Source organism: Tasmannia lanceolata, unplaced genomic scaffold (assembly GCF_043159265.1).
Source record: "Tasmannia lanceolata isolate RefF3 unplaced genomic scaffold, GAP_Taslan_0.1 ptg000002l, whole genome shotgun sequence".
Classification (NCBI taxonomy): domain Eukaryota; kingdom Viridiplantae; phylum Streptophyta; class Magnoliopsida; order Canellales; family Winteraceae; genus Tasmannia; species Tasmannia lanceolata.
The window spans coordinates 40,963,278-40,985,452 of record NW_027518679.1 but is presented as its reverse complement, the minus strand read 5'-3'; the positions used below and the strand labels follow the sequence as shown (position 1 = coordinate 40,985,452).

General features: G+C 37.0%; 1 protein-coding gene across 2 annotated transcripts; it reads right to left on the bottom strand.

The window, feature by feature from the left end:
* Window positions 1–589: 589 nt before the first annotated feature.
* LOC143872795 (UDP-glucuronic acid decarboxylase 5) lies at window positions 590–13,713 on the bottom strand. Of its 2 annotated transcripts, none has more exons than XM_077376765.1 (13): window positions 13,575–13,713; window positions 11,921–12,030; window positions 10,132–10,218; window positions 6,962–7,049; window positions 5,426–5,517; window positions 4,382–4,446; window positions 4,206–4,294; window positions 3,456–3,533; window positions 3,220–3,313; window positions 2,608–2,674; window positions 2,434–2,497; window positions 2,280–2,320; window positions 590–1,062 (listed from the first exon to the last, which is right to left on the bottom strand). In XM_077376765.1, the coding sequence occupies exons 2-13, from the start codon at window positions 12,002–12,004 to the stop codon at window positions 880–882; spliced, it is 1,032 nt and encodes a 343-aa protein (XP_077232880.1). In that variant the 5' UTR covers window positions 12,005–12,030; window positions 13,575–13,713; the 3' UTR covers window positions 590–879. The 2 variants fall into 2 exon arrangements, with proteins under 2 accessions (XP_077232880.1, XP_077232881.1); XM_077376766.1 differs by lacking the exon at window positions 13,575–13,713 and adding an exon at window positions 13,218–13,367.
* Between the last annotated feature and the right edge of the window lie 8,462 nt (window positions 13,714–22,175).

Below are 22,175 nucleotides of genomic sequence, written 5' to 3'. Positions count from 1 at the left end.
CAGTTGGATAGAGAATAAATGAAAAGCTGACTTGATTGTCTGTGTACCACGGCTTTCCATCCGGACATCTAGCAGATATCTCTATGACATTCACTATGACATTCACATGTGCCGATCTGATCCAACATTCACATGAGCCTATAAGTGGCTACCTGGGCATCTAATCATATAATAGACACCTTCATGTTCTAAAATTAAGTAGCTCACTGACTCATGTATGAGTTAAGTTGTTTTTCTGTCTCTCAATTATTCTGTCGCTCAATTATTATACGAATAATAGAGGGCATCACTATGTCCATTTACTTGAACAGAAGCAATTCTTGGAGAGAGAGAGAGAGAGAGAGAGAGAGAGAGAGAGAGCATACCAAATTAAGCCATCAATTTCTTTTCCAACAGATCGCCTTATGATGGCCCATCAGATAAACAGTCCTGATTATTCAAGAACGTACGCCCCGTGCGCACTGAGTCGACTCATTTTATTAACCAATTGATTCAATTCAAGCAAATTTTGAGTTGACTCAGACGAGCTTTAATATCACACATGGGGGGAATTGTGTTTTTGTCTAAAAAAGCAATGCTCAATTCAATATTCATGAATATCATTTCTATAGATGCAATTTCACTAAAAACTGGGCCATTGCAGGAATAAGCCCATGAAATATAGCATGCCTCCAAAAGCAAATTAAGAGACAATCCTCCATTGTTGCAGAACTCAAACAAAGAAACAATCTACCAAACAGTTTATTATTATGATAAAAAAAACAAAAAAAAAAAAACCAGACCAATGGTACGCGATAAAACTGTGATTCGGACGCACCTCTCCGAATCTTCAATCTCGCTCCTAAGTTATAGTTATATGGAACATTCCGGCAGGTCATTTCACTTTTTTGGGACTCCGAGTCGTTGCCTGAAATTCTCCTCCATGAGAGGTAGGCCCTCACGCAATGTGACCCTGGGCTCCCAGCCTAGTAATTCCTTCGCCTTTGTGATGTCCGGCTTCCTCTGTCTCGGGTCGTCTGGTGTATTCTCCACGATTTTCAACGGCACAGAAGGATCGATCAGCTGTAATTTATATTAGAATATCAGCAATGTATGCTTGCAGAGCCTTGTAATCAAATGACAATACTAACAGAAAGAAGATTTGAGCGATATAATCTAATAATACCAGACGATATAGTCACAATTACAGGAGAACAGCATAGACAAAGCAGTGTGTGAAAGTGTAATCTGTAGGAATTGTAAGAAAGATGTCCTCGAAATAGGATCATACACCAGAACTGTGTGTTTCCTTACTCTACTTCCCAACTGGAGTTCATGCTCACTGCTTTTGACTCCCAATAGAACAGCCATATCTTTGACAAAGGTCATAATGTGAACAGTACACCGGCGAAGTTCCACAGTGCTCAGGGGTGCACTTGGGTCGAATTTTAGGAATTCAGATTGTGCTTTTACCATAAAATCGGGTTCATTCCGACTCATTTTTTTTAGCAAAAACTCAACCCAAACCAACTCAAGTTGCACCCCTAACAGTGGGGTTTTTAGGCTACGGAATATCGATTGAATGGTCTGGGTCGGTGCAGACGTGTATTCATTAGTTTGGACAATAAAGATGGTTTATAACTGCAGCTTGGCACATCGCTCATGCACATTATTATGAACTCAAGTTACTGCAACTAAGGTGTTCCTCTATTATAGACAAAATCTGCCATATGTCGGAAAATTTGATAATATTACATGAATTTTTAACAAAAAGCTTTTTCCAAAAATATTCACTAGTTTCTCAATTTTCCAAAATTACAATGAAATTTTCAATGTCATGAATTATTTCCAAATTTTTAATAATCCATGGATCTGGATGATATTTTATTTGTTCATATTTGTTAAATTTTTTTTCTCTGAAATATTGATTTTTTTGGTTTAGGTGAGCCATGGTGGAAAATTGGGCATACCAGTGAATCCCAAATGATTGATGGCCTGCAAATGGACACTTGAAACAAAAGAGGTCTGTTTTGTGTTTAACTGTCAGTTCACAAGCCAATGACTCAACAAGTTAGGAACATAGGATTCATCAAATCAGTTCAACTTTTACAACATGGCCCATCCATAGTGGTACAGATGCCAATCTGGAACTCTAGTATCATCAGAGTATTTTGGAACATGTACAGCAGGGACAGGCGGGACACAATTAGATCTTTGTATTTTTTAGCAAAAAAATTAAAACAGCAAACACCACTCAAAATAAATAAATCAATAAATCAAACAGCTAACAAGAAACTGACCTCTTTCACTGTTTCGGCAAGTTCCATCATCGTAAATTCACCTACAATACAAATAATGCGATTTAGATGCCATTAAATATGGCCATACGCAAGCCAACATCACAAAGAATGCTGCCAAATAACTTGCAATAAACAAATGATAATAATAAATAACCTGGGTTTCCAATGTTAATTGGCCCAGTATGATCTCCTTCCATGAGACGGATCAGGCCATCAACCTTGAACATTGAAAAACAAAACATAGAAAAAGGATAACTCATTGAACACCCAAATCCATAACCAGGAGAATTGCTGAAAGTTACAAAAGAAAAATGGTACTGAGGCATACCATGTCAGAAACATAACAGAAACTCCGGGTTTGTGTTCCTGGAGCTTGAACAGTCAATGATTCGCCCCTGTATGATATTAAAACAGAATAATGAAAATGGGACTAAGCCACATACTTTTTTTTTAATGGTCCCTCGTGGACAGGGACTAAGCAACATACTATTAATATATTATGTGTGTATTAGCGGCAACACTCTACTTAAATACATAGTTACAAATATTTGCCTCGGGAATTTCTCAGGAAGTGTATATCTCGGGAGAAATTTTTTTTTGTTACTTTCGGGCTTATAGCGTGAAAAAACTGGAATATTAAAAATATATAATTTAGGAAAATATCATAAAATTATCACAACATTTTCCTGGTAAATGATAAAAATGAAAATATCTGGATATTTTTTTAAAATCTCCAGATTTTTTCAGGGTTTTGTCATTTTATCAAAATGTCACAAAAAATCCTGATATTTTGAAAAAAGTCCTCAATATTTGTGACTATACTTAAATATGGGTGAAGTGAAATACAAATGACCAGAGACAGATTGAGGTGAGGAACAGCACCAGATGCTATAAAAATGAAATAGTGTGATAAAGGGCATGGAAACAGCTTAGAAATTACCGGAGGGCTTGAGCTATGAAATTGCTGACAACACGCCCATCATCAATATTCATGCGCGGCCCATAAGTATTGAAAATCCTTGCAATGCGGATTTCTGTTATAGAATTTATCCACAACAAGATACTCATGGATCAAAATATTATTTCTCCAACTCAAATGAAAAATATAATTTTACAAACAACATCAAAAGTTTATTTTTCTTTAACTCAAAGTCGATGAAAAACATAAAGTTTTACCAATGCCATGCTGTCTATGATAATCAAACATCAAAGTCTCAGCAACACGCTTCCCCTCATCGTAGCAACTCCTAACGCCTACAATACATGAAATATCTTCAAGATACATGATTAAACAATCTAAAAAATTTGACATGATTCAATGTCAACTCAGGACCTCCTGGAAACGATTAACTTGGATACACATGATTGTTAGTGTTGGACAATTACTCACAGCAAATAAATTACAATTACACAGTTTTTTTTTACATATAAGAAGTGAGAACATTATGTTTAATTAAAATAACATAAAAATGTTCCTCTTGAAAAGATAAAAACTAGGGCGGCCCAGTGCACGAGGCTCCCGCCATTGCGGGGTCTGGGGAGGGAGTTGTACGCAGCCTTGCCCCTGCTTTGCAGAGAGGCTGTTTCCATGACTCTAAAAACTAGCATGATAAATTTTTCTGAAGTAGGATTTCAAAGAAATTTCCCATGCGTTTGGAGTAATAAACCCAGCACAAAAAAAAAGTGATGATGTTGCACACTGGAAGCTCATCCTGTCAGCCACTTTTTACAGTCCCATGAGTATGAGAGGAAAGCAGGGACATGAAACTGTAGGACAGTGTTTGCATTTTTATTTATTTATTTATTTGCAGACACAAGTACATTTCAACCGGAATTAATTATGAAAATAATGTTTGAAGAAACAACAAGAAAGGGTATCCATTAATAATAAAAAGAAGAAGATTATTTGTTAAGAGGGACACGTACCAATTGGGTTGACATTGCCCCAATACTCCTCCTTTTGGGGATGCTCAAGAGGATCACCGTACACCTCTGAAGTTGATGTGAGCAAAATCCTGTTCAAAAGTAAAAGTTTTACATGAGGAACAAGAATGTTCAAGTCACAAACTAAATTAAAAGACAAAGTGGTCAAACCCTCAAACCTTGCTCCAACTCGTTTAGCAAGTCCCAACATATTCAGTGTGCCAATTACGTTTGTCTTTATCGTCTGTTAAATATCAGATTTTCCAGTCAGACTACGTTGTTAGGTCAATAAGCAAGCATAAGTACAAGCATACTAGTGAAAGTCTAAATGAAAGAGAAAGAAATCATAAGATGTGAGATGATTAAGCACAAATAACATGACAATAGACCCTATAAAACATTTAACGAAAAATTTCCGGAGGACAAAGCAATCAATCAGCAACAATGAATAGCTCATTAAGAGCAGTAACATGCAAGAGCAAAGTCGATTGAATGTGCGAGAAGGCAGCCTGCCACCAGGAATCAACTAGGCGCCCCCTTGCCCCTGCCATTTTATAACTGCGGCACTCCCACCCACAAGAAAAAGAGGCTAAATAGCTCTCTCTCTCTCTCTCTCTCTCTCTCTCTCTCTCTCTATATATATATATATATATATATATATATATATATATATAGAGAGAGAGAAAACGGTTCCTACACATATGTGTAGATAACTTATCTACACACTAGCTTAAAATACAGTGGGGGCCACATTATTTGGGTGATCCAAACCATTCATTTTTAAGGCCCTCACATAGATAGGGTGTCCACAAAAAATCAGATCCATAGGATCATCCTAACCATTCGAATTGTGGAGGCAAAAAATGGACTAATTGATAAAGGTTTAAAGACATCCATTTTACCTCCACAAATTGTAGGGTTGGGATGATCCTATGAATCTGATTTTTTGTAGACACCCTATCTATGTGAGGGCCTTTAAAATGGATGGCTTGGATCACCCAAACAATGTGGGCCCCCACTGTATTTTAAGCTAGTGTGTAGAGAACTCTCTACACATATGTGTAGAAACCGTTTTCTCATATGTATATATATATATATATATATGTGTGTGTGTGTGTGTGTGTGTGTGTGTGACAACATTTTGGCTGGGTGACAAGCTAGTAAGCCTCAACATATACCAATAAAAGTAAATTCAAAGAAGAGAGATGAACAAAGAGATGCACCTTTACAGGGTTGTATTTATAGAAAATTGGAGAAGCGGGACAAGCAAGATGATATATCTGATCAACTTCTACCAACAATGGCTCCGTCACATCTGCATAAAAAATAGAAAATATTAAGGAATCCATATGGTTAAGTATTAATAGGTGCATTCCAGAAATAACATTCATACATTCACAGATATTCTTGAAAACTATTCAGTAAAATTTCGACATAGCTAAAATTTTACTGAAATCTATATAGGTTAAATCTGACAGACCTTCATAACGAAAGAAGTAGAAGAAATCAAACTGAAAGCAATGGTAGACTCGTTATTGCCTCTACATACCAGTAATAACAATCTCTAATAGCCCTCTATACTGCAAATTTAGCCAACTAAACATGCTACTCTTATCCACAATTATTAACAAGTGTTCCCTTCTACTTGTTTGTCCCAGATTTACACCTCTCATGAAGACCATAGAAGACAAAAGGCATAATTATAATTTCAACAGAAGAACACTTTTAAGTATGAATTACTTGATCCCTCCAATGACATTTAAGACTGAGAGAGACATTTAAGACAGGAGAGTTGCCCTCTACCCATATTTTTTTACCATTTCTCTAGCAGCAATACGAAAACTCTTCGTGCCGAGGAGGATAATGTTCCATACCAGTCAATTTACTTCTTCCATAACCTTTCCATTTATCATTACAGTTCTCATCTGAATTATTTTCAGTTTGATGAGCTTACTTAAGAACAGGATATAGAAGAGGGGCAGTTTATATCACCGGTACCATTTGATAGTATGATATTATGATATCCTAGCCTAGGTACATTTCAATTTAATCAATGGGCTATCTTTTCAGAACAGGATAGAGAATAAGACCAATTAGTGCAAAATCAGAATCTTATTTTCAAATTAGACCAGTAACCACCACAAGGGAACACAATAAAGATATCAAATGAAGCCATTGAACAAACAAACACACACACACACACACACACACACACACACACACACACACACACATATATATATATATGTAGGTGTAGATAAGTTATCTACACACTAGCCTAAAATACAGTGGGGGCCCACATTGTTTGGGTGATCCAAAGCATTCATTGATGGGCCCTCACATAGATAGGGTGTGCCCAAAAAATCAGCTTCATAGGATCATCCTAACCCTTCGAACCGTGGAGGCAAAAAATGGACAGATTTGCCAAGGTTTATACACGTCCATTTTACCTCCACAAATCGTAGGGTTGGGATGATCCTTTGGAGCTGATTTTTTGTGGACACCCTATCTATGTGAGGGCCAATCAAATGAATGGTTTGGATCACCCAAACAATATGCCCTCCACTGTATTTGATGCTAGTGTGTAGATAACTTATCTACACTTGTATATATAGGAGATAACATGTGTGTGTGTGTGTGTCTAGGTGATAACATATCATTTTCAATATACCCACTATATGACCGAAGCGTATGCTTAAAAGTGTGGGGTGCATTCATTTCAGCAGAATCGAAGTTAATGAAAATGCGTAAGGAAATACCATGACGAATAAGCTCAAATCTTGGATGACCAATCCATTTTCTGAGGTTGTCCTTAGATCCAGTGAAAAAGTTATCAGCAACAATAACCTGAGAAGAAAAAATCAATGCAAAACACATGAATGTAGACATTCAATTTATTTTTCAATGGCAATGTAGACATTCAAAATTAAAAGCATACATTTTATTGGTAGAGATCAATTCAACAGTTCATTCATCCATCAATATAATGAACAGACCATCTACAAAGGCAAATTCCTGAGTAATTTATCCATGTTTCAAGAAAAAATCCCCATTCTTTTTTTTTGAATGGTAGAAAAAATCCCGATTCTTTTCATGGGAAATGCAGGTGAATTAGTGAAAGAATTGGAGCCCACAGATATAACCTCTGAAATCCCAGTTGGGCAATCAAGAGGGGGGGTGAATTGGTTGTCTTATAAAAAATTTATCCTTTTAAGAAATTTTTGCAAGGTTAGTTTTCAAAAGTTTAAATGAATTTTCTCTCTTAGACCTTTTGACAAACACTTGTTAGGTGACTTTTGAAAAACCTATTTGATTATTTCCTTTTTAATCTTCTTTATTAAAACACTTGGTGGATGTTTGAAGATTACAAATAAGGTGCAAATCCCACAACAAGAAAAGGACTAAGATGAATGGTTTCTTTTAAGCCTTTTATCAAACACTTGGTGGAACCCTAGTTGATCTACTCTCTTTAGTTCTTTTGAAAAACACTTTGTGGATGATTTATGCAAGTGAAACAAAATAAAGAACAAACACCACAACTAGATAAAGTAAAGTGAGAGAGAGGTAGAACATACACCCAAGATTTATAGTGGTTCGGCCTTCAAACCCAAGGCCTACGTCCACTCTTCTTGAGGTCGCACTCAAGGTTATCCACTATTCGAAAACCACACAACGCCCGGCTTCGAGGCTCCTTACAAATCCGAGTCTTTAAACTCACCGAGGCTTTAAACTCACGAGTCTTTAAACTCACCGAGTCTTTAAACTCACCGAGTGTAACAACCCTTTCTCTTTACAATGGTAGATGAAAGAAGTAAAAGCTCTCAAGCCTCTTCAATAGGCATATACAAATGTAGAAGCTCAATAATCACTCTTGCTTTTTACTCAATGAAAACAACCCTAAAAGGATCTCTCTTGAAAGATTAAATGTAATGGCACACTAGAGAAATCAAAGAAAAAGAATCTCACATTCAATATCAAACTTAGAGTAGGTGAGAGTTTTATGACTTTGAAGATGGTAGCTGGGGTTTGGAATACAAGAGATGTGTCTAGGGTTTATCAAGAGGAGGTTTAAATAGCAAGTCACAAAGAAAACCCTATTTTTTGGCTTTCAAATGCGTCGCGGACAAAGTGCCCGACGACCGCCAATTATAGCCGTTTGAAATTAAGTTGCGCGTCAAAGTCCTTCCACGAACGTCCATCATATCCCGGACGACCGCTGTTTTCTCAGTTATTTTTACCCACCCATTCAGGGTGCAGACGGACGTCCGCCAGATTCCCGGACGACCGTATTTTTCTCAATTATTTTATTTGAAAATCAAATGTTAAGACGGACGTTCGCCAGTTTTCCGGACGACTGCTTTTTGCTCGGATATTTTTCTGATGTGCAGAAGGACGTCCGCCAATATCCCGAACGTCTGTAAATCCCTCAGTTATCCAGATTTGAAAAATTAAAGTTCAGACGGACGTCCGCCATAATCCCGGACGTCCGTTTCCTCTGGACACTAAAACATTATATTTCTTGAGGAAATTTACTACGGACTTGAACCTACTATAGGGAGTGTGATTCCTAGAGATGTCTAAGTTTATTTTAGGACTCCCTAAGTGCCAAATACTCAATCAACTAAGAGAGAATGTACATTCTAAGCTTCATGAGTGGCAGCTTCTCTGCTGAGCTTCTTGAGTCTTCAATCTTCCTCTTCTTGGCTTCATTCGACCTTTAACATGTGTGCGTTACGATTCCAAGGTCACTTGTAATGTCCACGATGTCTTGCTTGCCTTCGATGTATCAACTCTTGATCATATTGGCTTCAAAGGTCTTCTTTGTGCTCTTGGTTTGTAAGTGAACACTTGAGAATGCTTGGTCCATGTGACTCTCTCTCTTGAATGGATTCTTCAGTTTAAATGCTTAAGATAGTCACCAACACTTGTTCAACTTCAAGCTTCTCTTGGCATATGCTAGTCTTGCTTGTGGGATCCTCAACTTGAACTCTATGCTTGGACATCTTCCAAGGATGATGCATCCAATATGTGCAAGCTCACTTAGTTCCTTCGTGCATGTTGATCCTCAAGCCATATGCTGTATTGTAATGGCGATATGACATGTAAAGTTCCTGTCTAAGGCACAACACTACAAAGCAACACATTAGTCCATAATGACTAATTAATTTGGGTTTGCTAGCATCAAAACAACAAGGAAAAGGTGATTAGTTGAACCCATGGGGAACCCTTGGGCTAACAACCTCAAACACCAATCGTAAAACAACAGACTACGTAGGTTCTGTATTGTGTCTTTGCATTAAAGGTTTTGAAAAAAGAATTACCAGAAAGAAAGGTCATTGAAAGCAATATCAAGTGTAAAAATGAGAACTGAGAATTGAGTTTGCTTTCAATCATTTGCCTCAGCTCCCACAAAATCAATTAAAGAAACCATATAGCATAACATCATTAATTAGAGGCTCATATGCATGATTTTCTGAATTATGGATTAGAACGACAGTCTCACACGATGTGCCTACCATATATTTCCATATGGCATATTTTAAGAAAAACAACAGCAAATGCATTCCCAATTGATTTTTTTGCCCTTTTGAAGCAAAATTTATTAAAGCACAAGTAATGCAATTACTGAAGTGGTAGAGATTAAAATAAAAGAATATAATCTTCAACATAGGTACAGAATCATGCTTTGACAGGAAAAAGACCATAAATATAATATGCATGTGTACATAGGAAGCTTAAGCAAAAAATCAGCTCAAAATGCAAATTTAAGGTAGTTATCAAACATTTTATTTTCATGCATAGATCCAAAGTAATTCAATGATTTATTACTTTGAAGAGATATGATTGCCAACGGTGTGAAATACAGACTTCTAAAATCAATGATATTCATTCGTAAAACAAACAAACTCTAGATGAGAGTAAAAGATACCTCATTTTTTTCATTTTCCATCAATCTGTCAACTAGGTGAGAGCCAATGAAGCCAGCTCCACCAGATACCAAAATTCGCATATTGGCCTGTCATAGAGTGTGAAATAGTTGAATAAGGTGTAGCTGAAGAAACAAAGAAATGCACCAACAAAAGAACACTTTCATCTCAAAGAAATAAAATTAAAAATTCGGCAAACCTAAAAAGAGAAATAGATTCGTGTGTCGGGATTTGACATGGATTCAAAGTGTCAGATTCGGCAAACCTAAAGAATTCGGCAATTTTAATTAAATAAAATAAAAATAAAAAATTATATGTCTATGTGTGTCTGTAAATTCATGAAAATTTTGCGGGGGGAGGATAGGCGTTAGGTGTTTTATTGAGAGAGTCGAAGAAGAAGGGGAAAAGGGTTAATATTGGAGGGTCAAGGCACTATGGTGTTTATTAAGAGAAGATGAGCTGTGCTTTTATTTTAAATAAACAAGTTAACGAAGAAAACACGCTTAACACATTTAAAGGGAAAATATATAGGATTTGCATTTTAAGAGACAAAGATACATCGGATTTGTCCGAAAAAACAGGATTCGTGCAAGACACGGCTACGACAAGAATCCAGTTGTGTCTCACACGTGAATCCATGTCCAATTTGCGTGTCGACGAGGATTCAGCATAGGAGAGCAAAGAATTCATGCAACGCAGCCAAGCTGCCTTGATAAGAGCAGGAAAAGTTACATATTTGAGAAACAAATTTACATATTTAATACATTGAAGGGCAGGAAAAGTTAAGAAAATCAGAATACATAAATATGATAAGAGCAGGAGAATAGATAAATATGACCTTTTGATAATCTATTAAACAGGTAAACCACATAACCTCTAAGCACAACTATATAGGTAATACGTACACTGTCTAGCTCAATGATTCAGACAGAAAAAAATGTCACATGATCAAATAGAAACAAGGGAACCACGAACATATATCCTAAGAATTCCCAGAAAAGTTATGTCACGCGGAAAATTGACTGAATTGACTATTTTACACACAAATCTCATTTGTTTTCAATACAACAATTTGTGAAGTAAAATGATTTCATATAAGGAGTAATCTGACAATAGTTTACTAATGAGTAGCTTTTTAAATATTTTAAAAAAAAAAAAGCCAACAAAAACGACAATTTTCATGCCAGCCTTCCAGACAAAGGGCATTAAAAATCTATCTTTCATTAGTTTAGTAGTGTTGGCAGATTAGACATGGTGCTTTGGGCTATAAGTTCTGTACTTCGAGCATTCTAGGCATCATATATACCACCATTACGTACTGTCTTGAGAAGTACATAAAAATTCTCATCGCGTTTCAGGAAAAAATTGTGTCGTGCAAGAATTAGGGCAAAAACTGGCATCATAGACATCAAGACAATTACAAAAGACATTTGACGCAAAAACAGAGAAAGAAAACAACATGAAAACCATCAAGGCAACTATGACAAACACAGAGCTAAGAAATAGTAAATTTTAGACATTTGTTTCAGTTGCAGTTCCCATGATCATATTGAATAACAAACACCATAAATTTGTCCAGATTTTTCAGTCCTAATTATATTTTTCATTCAATTGTCCACAGTCCACAGTCCACATGTTACCTTTTTTGGGACACACATGGAATGCAACTAGAAACATGATTTCCACAACAACAGCAAGTCAATAATAAGAAGTTGTGGTAAAATAAATGCTGTAACAAGAAGATCTTGAATAGAAACCTCAGAAAAAATTTTAAAAAAAATCTTCTTTTACCTGAAAAAATTTGGAATTTCTTAAAGGAGATGGGGATGGAGGTGGTTTTGCTACTGATTGTTGTTCGCCATTGGCTTTGGCCATTGTTCAGGTTCTTCTCAAGTAGAAAGCTGCAACCATTTCCCAAAGCTAACATATGTCAATAATTGAAACCTTATTGACTGTCATCTAAAAAAACGAGCTACTATCAACAAATGGACGTAATTTCTTAGATTAAAAAACAAAGAAAAACTAAAAATTAAACTTCAAAGATCATACACATATATTCACAAAATATCCTGATCAGATTCATACAAATCACTTCAAAACTTGGATTTAATTTACAGTTTTTAAAATAAGTTCTAAAAAACAGATTAAAACTTTGTTCGGATTCTTCTTCAACTAGCAACCTTCACCATTTTTGTTAAAACTCAAAACCTATAATTTTAATCTGCAAGAAAAGCTAGCTATCAATTACATGAAAGGATTGTTCTTGAATTTCATACAAAACCAAAGTTCGCTGAAAGATAAAGCCAACTTCTAAGATTCCACATTTCAAATTTACCAAAAGATCGAACCACATTTCCACAAGAAAAAGGTTCACTTAGTAGTTAACCTAAAAACTTCAAAAGATAGGGTTAATTTCCAAGATCAAACATTTTCAACTTCTTGATTAGATTTTTCTACATCAATTCGAAACTTCAATTCAAATCGTGTTGCTCAGACAAGTTCTAATCAGAATCATCAACCATGGAAAAAACTTTGGATCTATGAAAACAAAAAAGAAAAAGCTAATTTCTTTTCTATGATAACTACAAAAACAAATTTAAAATTACTTAGCAGTTAAACTAAAAAAAATCTTTCTTAATATGGGGATAATTTCAACTCGATATGATTTTTCTACATCACTTTGAAACTTAAATTCAATCCGAAGTTGCTCAAACAAGTTATAACGAGTATAATCAACCATTTAGACAGCTATATGGATCCATAAAAATAAAAAAATAAAAAACTAATTTCATTTCTAGGATAACTACCAGAACAAATCTACAAATTACTTATCAATTAAACTAAACAAAAATTACTTCTTAATATGGAGCTAATTTCAAACATTTCAACTTTGAATAAGATTTTTCCACATCAATTCGAAACTGCAATTCAAATCGCATTGCTCAAACAAGTTCAAACGAGAATCATCCAATAATGCAAAAAAAAAAGGTTATGGATCTATAAAAACTAAAAAGAAAAACCTAATTTCTTTTCTATAACAACTACCAAAACAAATCTAAAAATCAAGACTAACTGAAATCAGACCGACCTTATCGAGACCTTAAGAAACCTCAAAGCCTAATAAAAATCAATCTTTCCTTCAAAGATCGATAAAACCCTAAGAAAACCCTCACGATCTAAACACTTATATATATAAATACACAAACAAAATGATAAAATCAACAACCGACCACCAACCGATGCGAGAAAATTAAAAATTAAAAAAGAAAAAGATCTGATGATAATAAAAATAAAACGAATAATCAAACAATGCTTCAAATTCACGCAATGGAAGGTAATGAAAGCAACTCGAGAACAAATTCTACATCTAACGAATTCCAGATCTAAATCTCTATTCAAGAAAAATAATCAAAATGAGAATTTTTTTTCACTGTTTTGAATTTACCTTGAGAAATATTTAGGGTTTGGGTTTTTGAGATCTCGGAACTGGTAGATATATATTCGGACCTCCGGATAGATATCGGTAAATTGCCCGGGAAATGATATATTTGACGCTTTTTTACTAGGGACAGCCCATTCTAGTGTAAAAGGGTAGTCACAGATACATTAGAGAGGGCTGCGATGAGGAAAAAAGGGGTCAATATATCCCTCCCTATTTCACGGGAATGTTTAGTGGGCCCGGGGTTGGCTTTCAGGATCCTAGGAAAGCTTTTTACTTTGAGGACGATATTACCCTTCTTTATGTCAAAATTTACAATTTTCAAGGCGAAGTTTCAGTTGGCTGACTTAAAGGGAGATGATAAATTCGCACCCCCGGTAGGATAATTCAAACTCCTTACAACCTAACGTCAAATCACCTTACCAGTGGTGCGAATTATCCTTAAGGGGTGCGAATTTATCAGCAGCCTGCCTTAAATCGCTTCTTATTTTTCATAGTTTGATCATGGGGAAATCTTTTCTTCTATGATTGGGCAGCAGATACGTAAATAAATTGCTCGGTGGGTCCTACCGTAAGTACCTATCCTATCCTATCTATCTATATTTTATAGGGAAAATGACCAAATGAAAGGGCTTTCTATTGACTATGACATTTGAAGAGGGAAGACTTGGAAATAACCAATATACAGTGATGGTGACCGGTTTGCATGGGTTTAGGACAAAAATACCCTCATTTTTTAAATACTGTCACCTCTCTCTCTCTCTCTCTCTCTCTCTCTCTCTCTCTCTCTCTCTCTCTCATGGGATGATCCCAACAGTCCATTAGAGGGATGATCCCAACCATCCATTAAAGGGCCCCAATGCCCCCCCTCTCTCTCTCTCATGGGATGATCCCAACCGTCCATTAAAGGGCCACAATGCCCCCTCTCTCTCATGGGATGATCCCAACCATCAATTAGAGGGCCACAATTCCTCTCTTTCTCTCTCATGGGATGATCCCAACAGTCCATTAGAGGGCCACAATGCCCCTCTCTCTCTCTCTCTCTCTCTCTCTCGTGGGATGATCCCAACCGTCCATTAGAGGGCCCCAATGCCCCCTCTCTCTCTCAATGGGATGATCTCAACCGTCCATTAAAGGGCCACAATGCCCCCTCTCTCTCATGGGATGATCCCAACCGTCCATTAGAGGGCCACAATGCCCTCTTTCTCTCATGGGATGATCCCAACCGTCCATTAGAGGGCCACAATGCCCTCTTTCTCTCATGGGATGATCCCAACCGTCCATTAGAGGGTCACAATGCTCCGCAGGTTCGTGCACTTCTCTCCGGTATCCTCTAAATCACTGCTTACACTGTATAAACAACTTATAAACACTCTAAACAACTGTTTACCCTATATAAACCACTTGTAAATACTCTAAACCACTGTTTACCCCTATATAAACCAGTGCTTACAGTGTATAAATAACTTATAAACACTCTAAGCCACTGTTTACCCTATATGAACCACTTGTAAAAACTCTAAACCACTGCTTACCCCTATATAAACCACTTACAAACACTATAAATCATTGCTTACACTGTATAAACAACTTATAAACACTCTAAACCACTGTTAAGCCTATATAAACCACTTATAAACACTATAAACCACTGTTAGGCTTATATAAAAAACTTATAAACACTCTAAACCGCTGCTAGGCTTACATGAACCACTTATAAACACTCTAACACAGTGCTTACACTGTAAAAACAACTTATAAACACTCTAAACAATTGTTTACCCTATATAAACCACTTGTAAATACTCTAAACTACTGCTTACCCCTATATAAACCACTGCTTATACTGTATAAACAACTTATAAACACTCTAAACCACTGTTAAGCCTATATAAACCAGTTATAAACAATCTAAACCACTGTTAGGCTTATATAAACAACTTATAAACACTCTAAACCATTGTTTACCATATATTATACACTTATAAATCCTCTAAACCACTGCTACGATTATATATGTAAACCACTGTTTACCCTGTATAAACCATGTATAAACACTATAAACTACCGGTAAGCCTATATAAACCACTTATAAATACTCTAAACCACTGATAGGCTTAGATAAACCACTGTTTACCCTATATAAACGAGTTGTAAATACTCTAAACCACTGATAAGCCTATATAAACCGCTTATAAACACTATAAACTACTTCTTACCCTGTATAACCATGTATAAACACTCTAAATCACTGATAAACCTATATAAACCACTTATAAATACTCTAAATCACTGATACGCTTATATAAACCACTGTTTACCCTATATAAACTAGTTGTAAACACTCTAAACCACTGATAAGCCTATATAAACCACTTATAAACACTATAAACTACTTCTTACCCTGTATAAACCATGTATAAACACTTTAAACCACTGATAAGCCTATATAAACAACTTATAAACACTCTAAATCACTGATAGGCTTATATAAACCACTGTTTACCCTATATAAACCAGTTGTAAACACTCTAAACCACTGATAAGCCTGTATAAACCACTTATAAACACTATAAACTACTGTTCACCCTGTATAAATCACTTATAAACACTTTAAACCATTGTTAATCCTTATAAACCAATTATAAACACTCTAAACCAATTGTGAGCCTTAATAAACCACTACTAAGGATTATAAACCACTACTGAGGATTCTTAACCAAAGAAGCTCTATAAACCACTTATAAACACACACTTCAGTAGTGGTTTATCATAGTGAAATAGTAGTTTAACTTAAGAAATTAGTGGTTTACAGTAAAATAACAATGATTATAAAGTGGAAAACAGTAGTTTAACATGGAAAACTTTCATTCAAGTTTATAAACATGCCTTATAATTGAAAGAGAAGGGAGAGAGCTAGAAATACACACATTTCCATTGAATGGAGGCTTCGTGCAATGGAATGATGGTTTCTAGTGAAGATTTTTGCGATTTCGAAATCCAATAACGTTTTTTTGCAATAGTTGTTGTAAATGGAGGCGTTTTCCAATGCAATGAAGGGTTAGGGAGGCTTTGACATCTAAAAATGAGGTTTTCAGCAATAGAATGGAGCTTTTGGCATCTAACAATAGAGGTTTTTGGGTTTCAAAAATGGAGGCTTTTGGGTTTTTCATACGTACGTAGGTGGGAGGAAGAAGAAGAAGAAGAGAGAAAAAGGTGGGTTTTGGGATTTGTATTCTAAATGTAATCATTTCAAAAAGGTGATTTAATAGGGGAAGAGAGAGAGAGAGAGAGAGAGAGAGAGAGAGAGAGAGAATCAAGGGCATTTTAGTCATATGCGTTCTTGATTGGTGATTTACAAAACACCCCTCTTCAAATGTGATAGTCAGTAGCAACCCCTTCTATTTGGTCATTTTCCCTATTTTATAAGGAGAAAGGGTTTTACTGTTCATTGCTGATGTGGCAGCCGTCGCCTTCCTCCTTGAATCTACTTGGCATATAATTACCAAAGTGGCATTGAGAAATTATATATGGAAAAAAATACTTTTCTACTTCGAATTCAATTACAATTTGTTTCGGGCAGTGATAAATCGACCCCCCAAAATGATAAATCGACTCCCCATGTGTCTATCTCTAATCCAGAGGAGAGAGAAAGACACATGGGGAGTCGATTTATCATATTTGGGAGTCGATTTATCACTCGGCATTTGCCTTTCCAAATGCATATCTTTTAATAATTTGTTTCAATCAAATGCCTTTCATTTGATTGATATCTCTTTCTAATCGTGATAGAGGGGAATGAGAAAGGTCATCTAGCACTCCCTTATTCTGAGCATTAAATAAAGTACGCACATAAATCTCAGCCATCTCTTTATTCATAGTACTAGTGTGACCCCCGTGCGATGCACGGGGGTGATTGGGACATATACATTATTCTAATCATCAACAACAATCAAAGTGTGATCACATTTAAGTCTTTGAGATTGCATTACCCGAACGATCAATAACCACAACATTAACATCCTCCCTAGGTCAATGAGTACAAGAATTTAAAAGCGATGGCAATGCAATCAATGAGAGTAAAGAAGATGACATGCTGCACTGCTCTATGCAGATAGGCAGAATGTTTTTTGGAGTACTAAACTTCTAATGTCCAGCCAGTGATTAAAGAGCTCCATTATTCACCTGCATGTAGGTTATGTGATTGCAACCTAAAGCTTTATTTTCAACACCTTGATATGGCCCTGAACCATCAAATATTTATCACTGATTCTACCAATAGAAGTTAAACCATTTATTACGTGATCGGATCCATCGATCTGAACGGCTAACATATGTGTGAAAAAAATCCTAATTATACTTCCTCTGTGATAGAGAAAGACCATAATGAGAGTGTGCCACCTCAATGCCAAGGAAATATCTGAGAAGGCCCAAGTATTTTGTTGAGAATTCTCCCTGGAGGAAAGTCTTCAATCTATTTATTTCACCTTTGTCATTTCCAGTGATCACAATATCATCCATGTATACAACCAAGAATATATAACCAGCGGTGGTGGACTGGTAGTTGAAAACAGAATGATCAATAGCACACTGCTTCATACCAAAGTGCAAGACCACATCACTGAACCAGCCAAACCATGCCCTCAGAGACTGCTTCAGTCCATAAATTGCTTTCCTAACGCGACAAACTGACAAACCCATCTCCCCCTGAGCAACATATATAGGATGTTGCTCCATATTTACCTCCTCAGTGAGGTCTCCATGAAGGAATGCATTTTTAACATCCAACTGATAAAGGGGCCACCCACGATTCGCAACAATGGAAATCAGAATCCGAACAGAAGGTATCTTGGCCACAGGTGAGAATGTCTCCTGATAGTCCACTCCAAATGTTTGAGTATAACCTTTGGATACAAGTAGGGGTGTAAACGAGCCGAGCCGAGCTGAGCTTGGCCAGGCTTGGCTCGGCTCGTTAAGCTCACAAGTGAGGCTCGGCTCGGGCTCGGGCTCGGGCTCGAACCAGGCTCGGCTCGGTCAGGCTCGGCCAGGCTCGCGAGCCTTACCGAGCTTGGGTTATATTATGTTCACACCCCACATCTCCCCTGGACAGCCCTACTAGTGTAATTTGACTACTTTTTTTACACTATGGGGGGTGGTCCTAGTAACAAATGGGGTTCCAAAAATGAAGTGACATATTTTGCCCCCCCCCTTTCACTCCATGGACAACCCTTTTAGTGTATATATTAATATATAATATATATATTTAAATATATTAAATTCTTAACGAGCTTTAACGAGCCGAGCCTGGCCTAACTCGGGCTCAGCTCGGCTCGTTAAGGATTCGAGCCGAGCTTTTTTCGAGCCGAGCTCGAGCGAGCCTCCGAGCCCGAGCCAAAATTGACACCCTTAGATACAAGACGCGCTTTGAGACGCTCAACGGTCCCATTAGGTAGGTACTTAATAGTAAATACCCATCGACACCCACCGGATTGTGCTCCAGAGGGAAGAGGAACAAGTTGCCACGTGTTATTAGAATCCATCCAAAACTAGCCCGCGCTTAGGTCTAAGAAGTTTATAAAATCTGTTTTAATATGATTCGTAGCTTCATTTTCGTGTGCTGGCCATGACCGTGGTCGTGATTCAGGGGTAGGTCGTGATCGTGGGTCTCGATATTGTACTCACTGTCGTATGGATGGCCACAGTATTAACTACTGTTATACTTTACATCGAGAGCTTCGCCCCTTCCGCCTTACTACTGCTCGTGTTTCTCCTACTACATTTGCCTCTCCATACTCAATACTTGTCAATCGTGCTGAATATGAAGAACTTGTGCGCCTACGTGATAGAGGCAAGTCACCATTTGCCACAATTGCCCAGCCGGTTAGCATGTCTTGTTTTCTTTCTGGATCTGCTTCTGGATCATGGCTCATTGATTCAGGAGCATCTCATCACATGACTGGTAATTTTAATCTCATTCTTTCTAGTCTGCACCTCCTAGTGCACCTCATACTGGTACATTAGCAGATGTAACTACATCACATGTTTCTGGGGTTGTTGTAGTCTCCATCTCTAATGGCCTTTTTTATCTTCAGTTCTTTATGTTCCTTCATGTCCTGTTAGTCTATTGCTTATGCGTCAATTGACGGAAACTCTAAACTGTTCTATTTCTTTCTTTCCTTCTTACTGTACCTTTCAGGATCTAAAGACTAGGACGAGGATTGGTTTGTGCCGTGAGATTGGTGGCCTATATTATCTTGATTCAAGACTTGCTAGTGCTGCTCTTCGTACTTCCGTTGATGCTTATAAACGGCACTGTCGTTTGGGCCACGCTCCTACCTGGAAGCTTCTCAAATCTCAATTTATTACTAGTTCTATTGAGTTGTTTTCTTGTGAGTCTTGTCAGTTGGGCAAGCACCATCGAGTGTCTTTTTCTTCTCGTGGTGTTCGTTGTTCTTCGAGTCTTTTTGAACTTATTCATTCGGACGTCTCGGGTCATTCATGTACTGCCTCTTTATATGGTTTTCGATACTTTGTTATATTTGTGGATGATTTCTCGTGTGCTACATGGTTGTTTCTACTTAAAGATCGTTCTGAAGTTTTTAATGCATTTCGTTGCTTTTACTTTGAAATTACGAATCAATTTAAATGCTCTATTACTTGCTTGCACACTGATAATGCCAAAGAGTATTTCTCTACCCGTAATGGTTTTTAGCAATTTCTTGAATCCCGTGGCATCATCCATGAGTCCTAATGAGACAGACAGAGAATATAATATAAATCCTAAATTTTATTTTATTTTTTCCGTCTTGGGAGAGGGAATATAGGAAGTAATCGTTTGGAGAGAGAGAGAGAGAGAGAGAGAGAGAGAGAGTAGGAAAAATCCTATATTTTTTTCGTCTTGGGAGAGATAATATAGGAAGAGAGAGATATAGGAAACAATCGTTACGGGAGACTATAGGAAGAGAGAGAGAATAAGAAACAATCCTAAAAAAATTTCCCTGCTTGGGAGAGATAATATAGGAAACAATAGTTAGGAGAGAGCGAAAGTAGGAAATAATCCTAGATTTTGTTTTTTTTCCGTCTTGGGAGAGATAATATAGGAAAGAATATAAGAAGAAAGAGAATAAAGGAAACAAACATTAGGGGAGAATATAGGAAGAGAGAGAGAATATAAGAAACAATCCTAAAAAATTTTCCCTGCTTGGGAGAGATAATATAGGAAACAATCCTAACAAAATTTCCCTGCTTGGGAGAGATAATATAGGAAACAATAGTTAGGAGAGAGCGAAAGTAGGAAACAATCCTAGATTTTGTTTTTTTTCCCGTCTTGGGAGAGATAATATAGGAAAGAATATAAGAAGAAACAGAATAAAGGAAACAAACGTCAGGGGAGAATATAGGAAGAGAGAGAGAGAGAGAATATAAGAAACAATCCTAAAAAATTTTCCCTGGTTGGGAGAGATAATATAGGAAACAATCGTTAGGTGGGAGAGAAAATAGGAAACAATCGTAATTTTTATAGGAAACAATCGTAATTTTTTTTTCTCGTCTTGAGAAATAGGGTGCTACGTAGATCGATTGCTGGATTGGGGGACTGTCCACGTGGGCGTGAACAGTGAAACCCCCATCCAGCTATATTATAATAGATAGATTTATTTACAAACGTAAATCTCCTTCCCTTCTTATTCCTTCCCAAACGCATGTATCCTTTCCTTTTCTAATCACATAAATCTCAGCCATTAGGGCCCGTTTGGATGCCGACAAGATTTTGATTTGGATTTCTCACATTTGCAGCCCTTTTTGTGTTGTGATTTGGATCTGGATCAAATCCTTTGATTTCCAAATCAGCGACTGACAGTGAAAAAAATCAGATTTCCAAATATGCTATGGAAATAAGTAATTGGCAATCCACAGATTGGGCAGTTTCCTTCACCCTCTTTGCTCCTCAACCTCTCCCCTCCACTAGGAAGTACCCCCTCCCCTCTCTGTCTCCTCCCACATGAGCTGGCAGATTTATTCATTTTGTATTCAAAACTCAATTCCAAATCCAAATACAAAATATGAGGTACCCATACGGGCCCTTATGTTATTCTCGGTATTTATTTACAAATGTAAATCTCACTGAATGTCTTCCCGTCGCATTCCAAAACTTTCTATATATTAGTTCAGAAACTTCCTCAAAGTTGTCCTCTCTCTCTCTCAATCAACTTTGATAGATCCCAACCTTCATCCTCTGTCTCCCAGGACATCCATCATCATTTCCATATGGATCAATTGCACTTGCGCCACGAAATACCCACATGAGGCTGCCATCAATTTTAGACCTTCAACCTTGCTGTTGAGATCACAGGTAGCAAAACTTCTACCCCAGCCCAAACCATAGCCACTGCAGCATCAGATTGCTACTCAGGTGCTCAATAGTGAAGAACGAAAATCAGACAGATGGGGGATAGTGGAACATGCATTTGCTATCATCTTTAGCTCAATCAACTTAATTTCTTGGCTTTTCTTTTCAAATTAAAATAATTTTCCAACCCGTGCATCGCACGGTTGGTCCTACTAGTTGTTTAAAAATGGACAGTCAAAAATCATTTCTAGCCAACGGTT

Coding starts and splice junctions, on each gene's coding strand:
- LOC143872795 (XM_077376765.1), bottom strand. CDS start 12,004: ATGGCCAAAGCCAATGGCGAACAACAATCAGTAGCAAAACCACCTCCA. Junction 10,219..11,920: donor GAAATTCCAAATTTTTTCAG/GTAAAAGAAGAT, acceptor ACTCTATGACAG/GCCAATATGCGAATTTTGGT. Junction 1,063..2,279: donor TTGCCGAAACAGTGAAAGAG/GTCAGTTTCTTG, acceptor TATAAATTACAG/CTGATCGATCCTTCTGTGCC.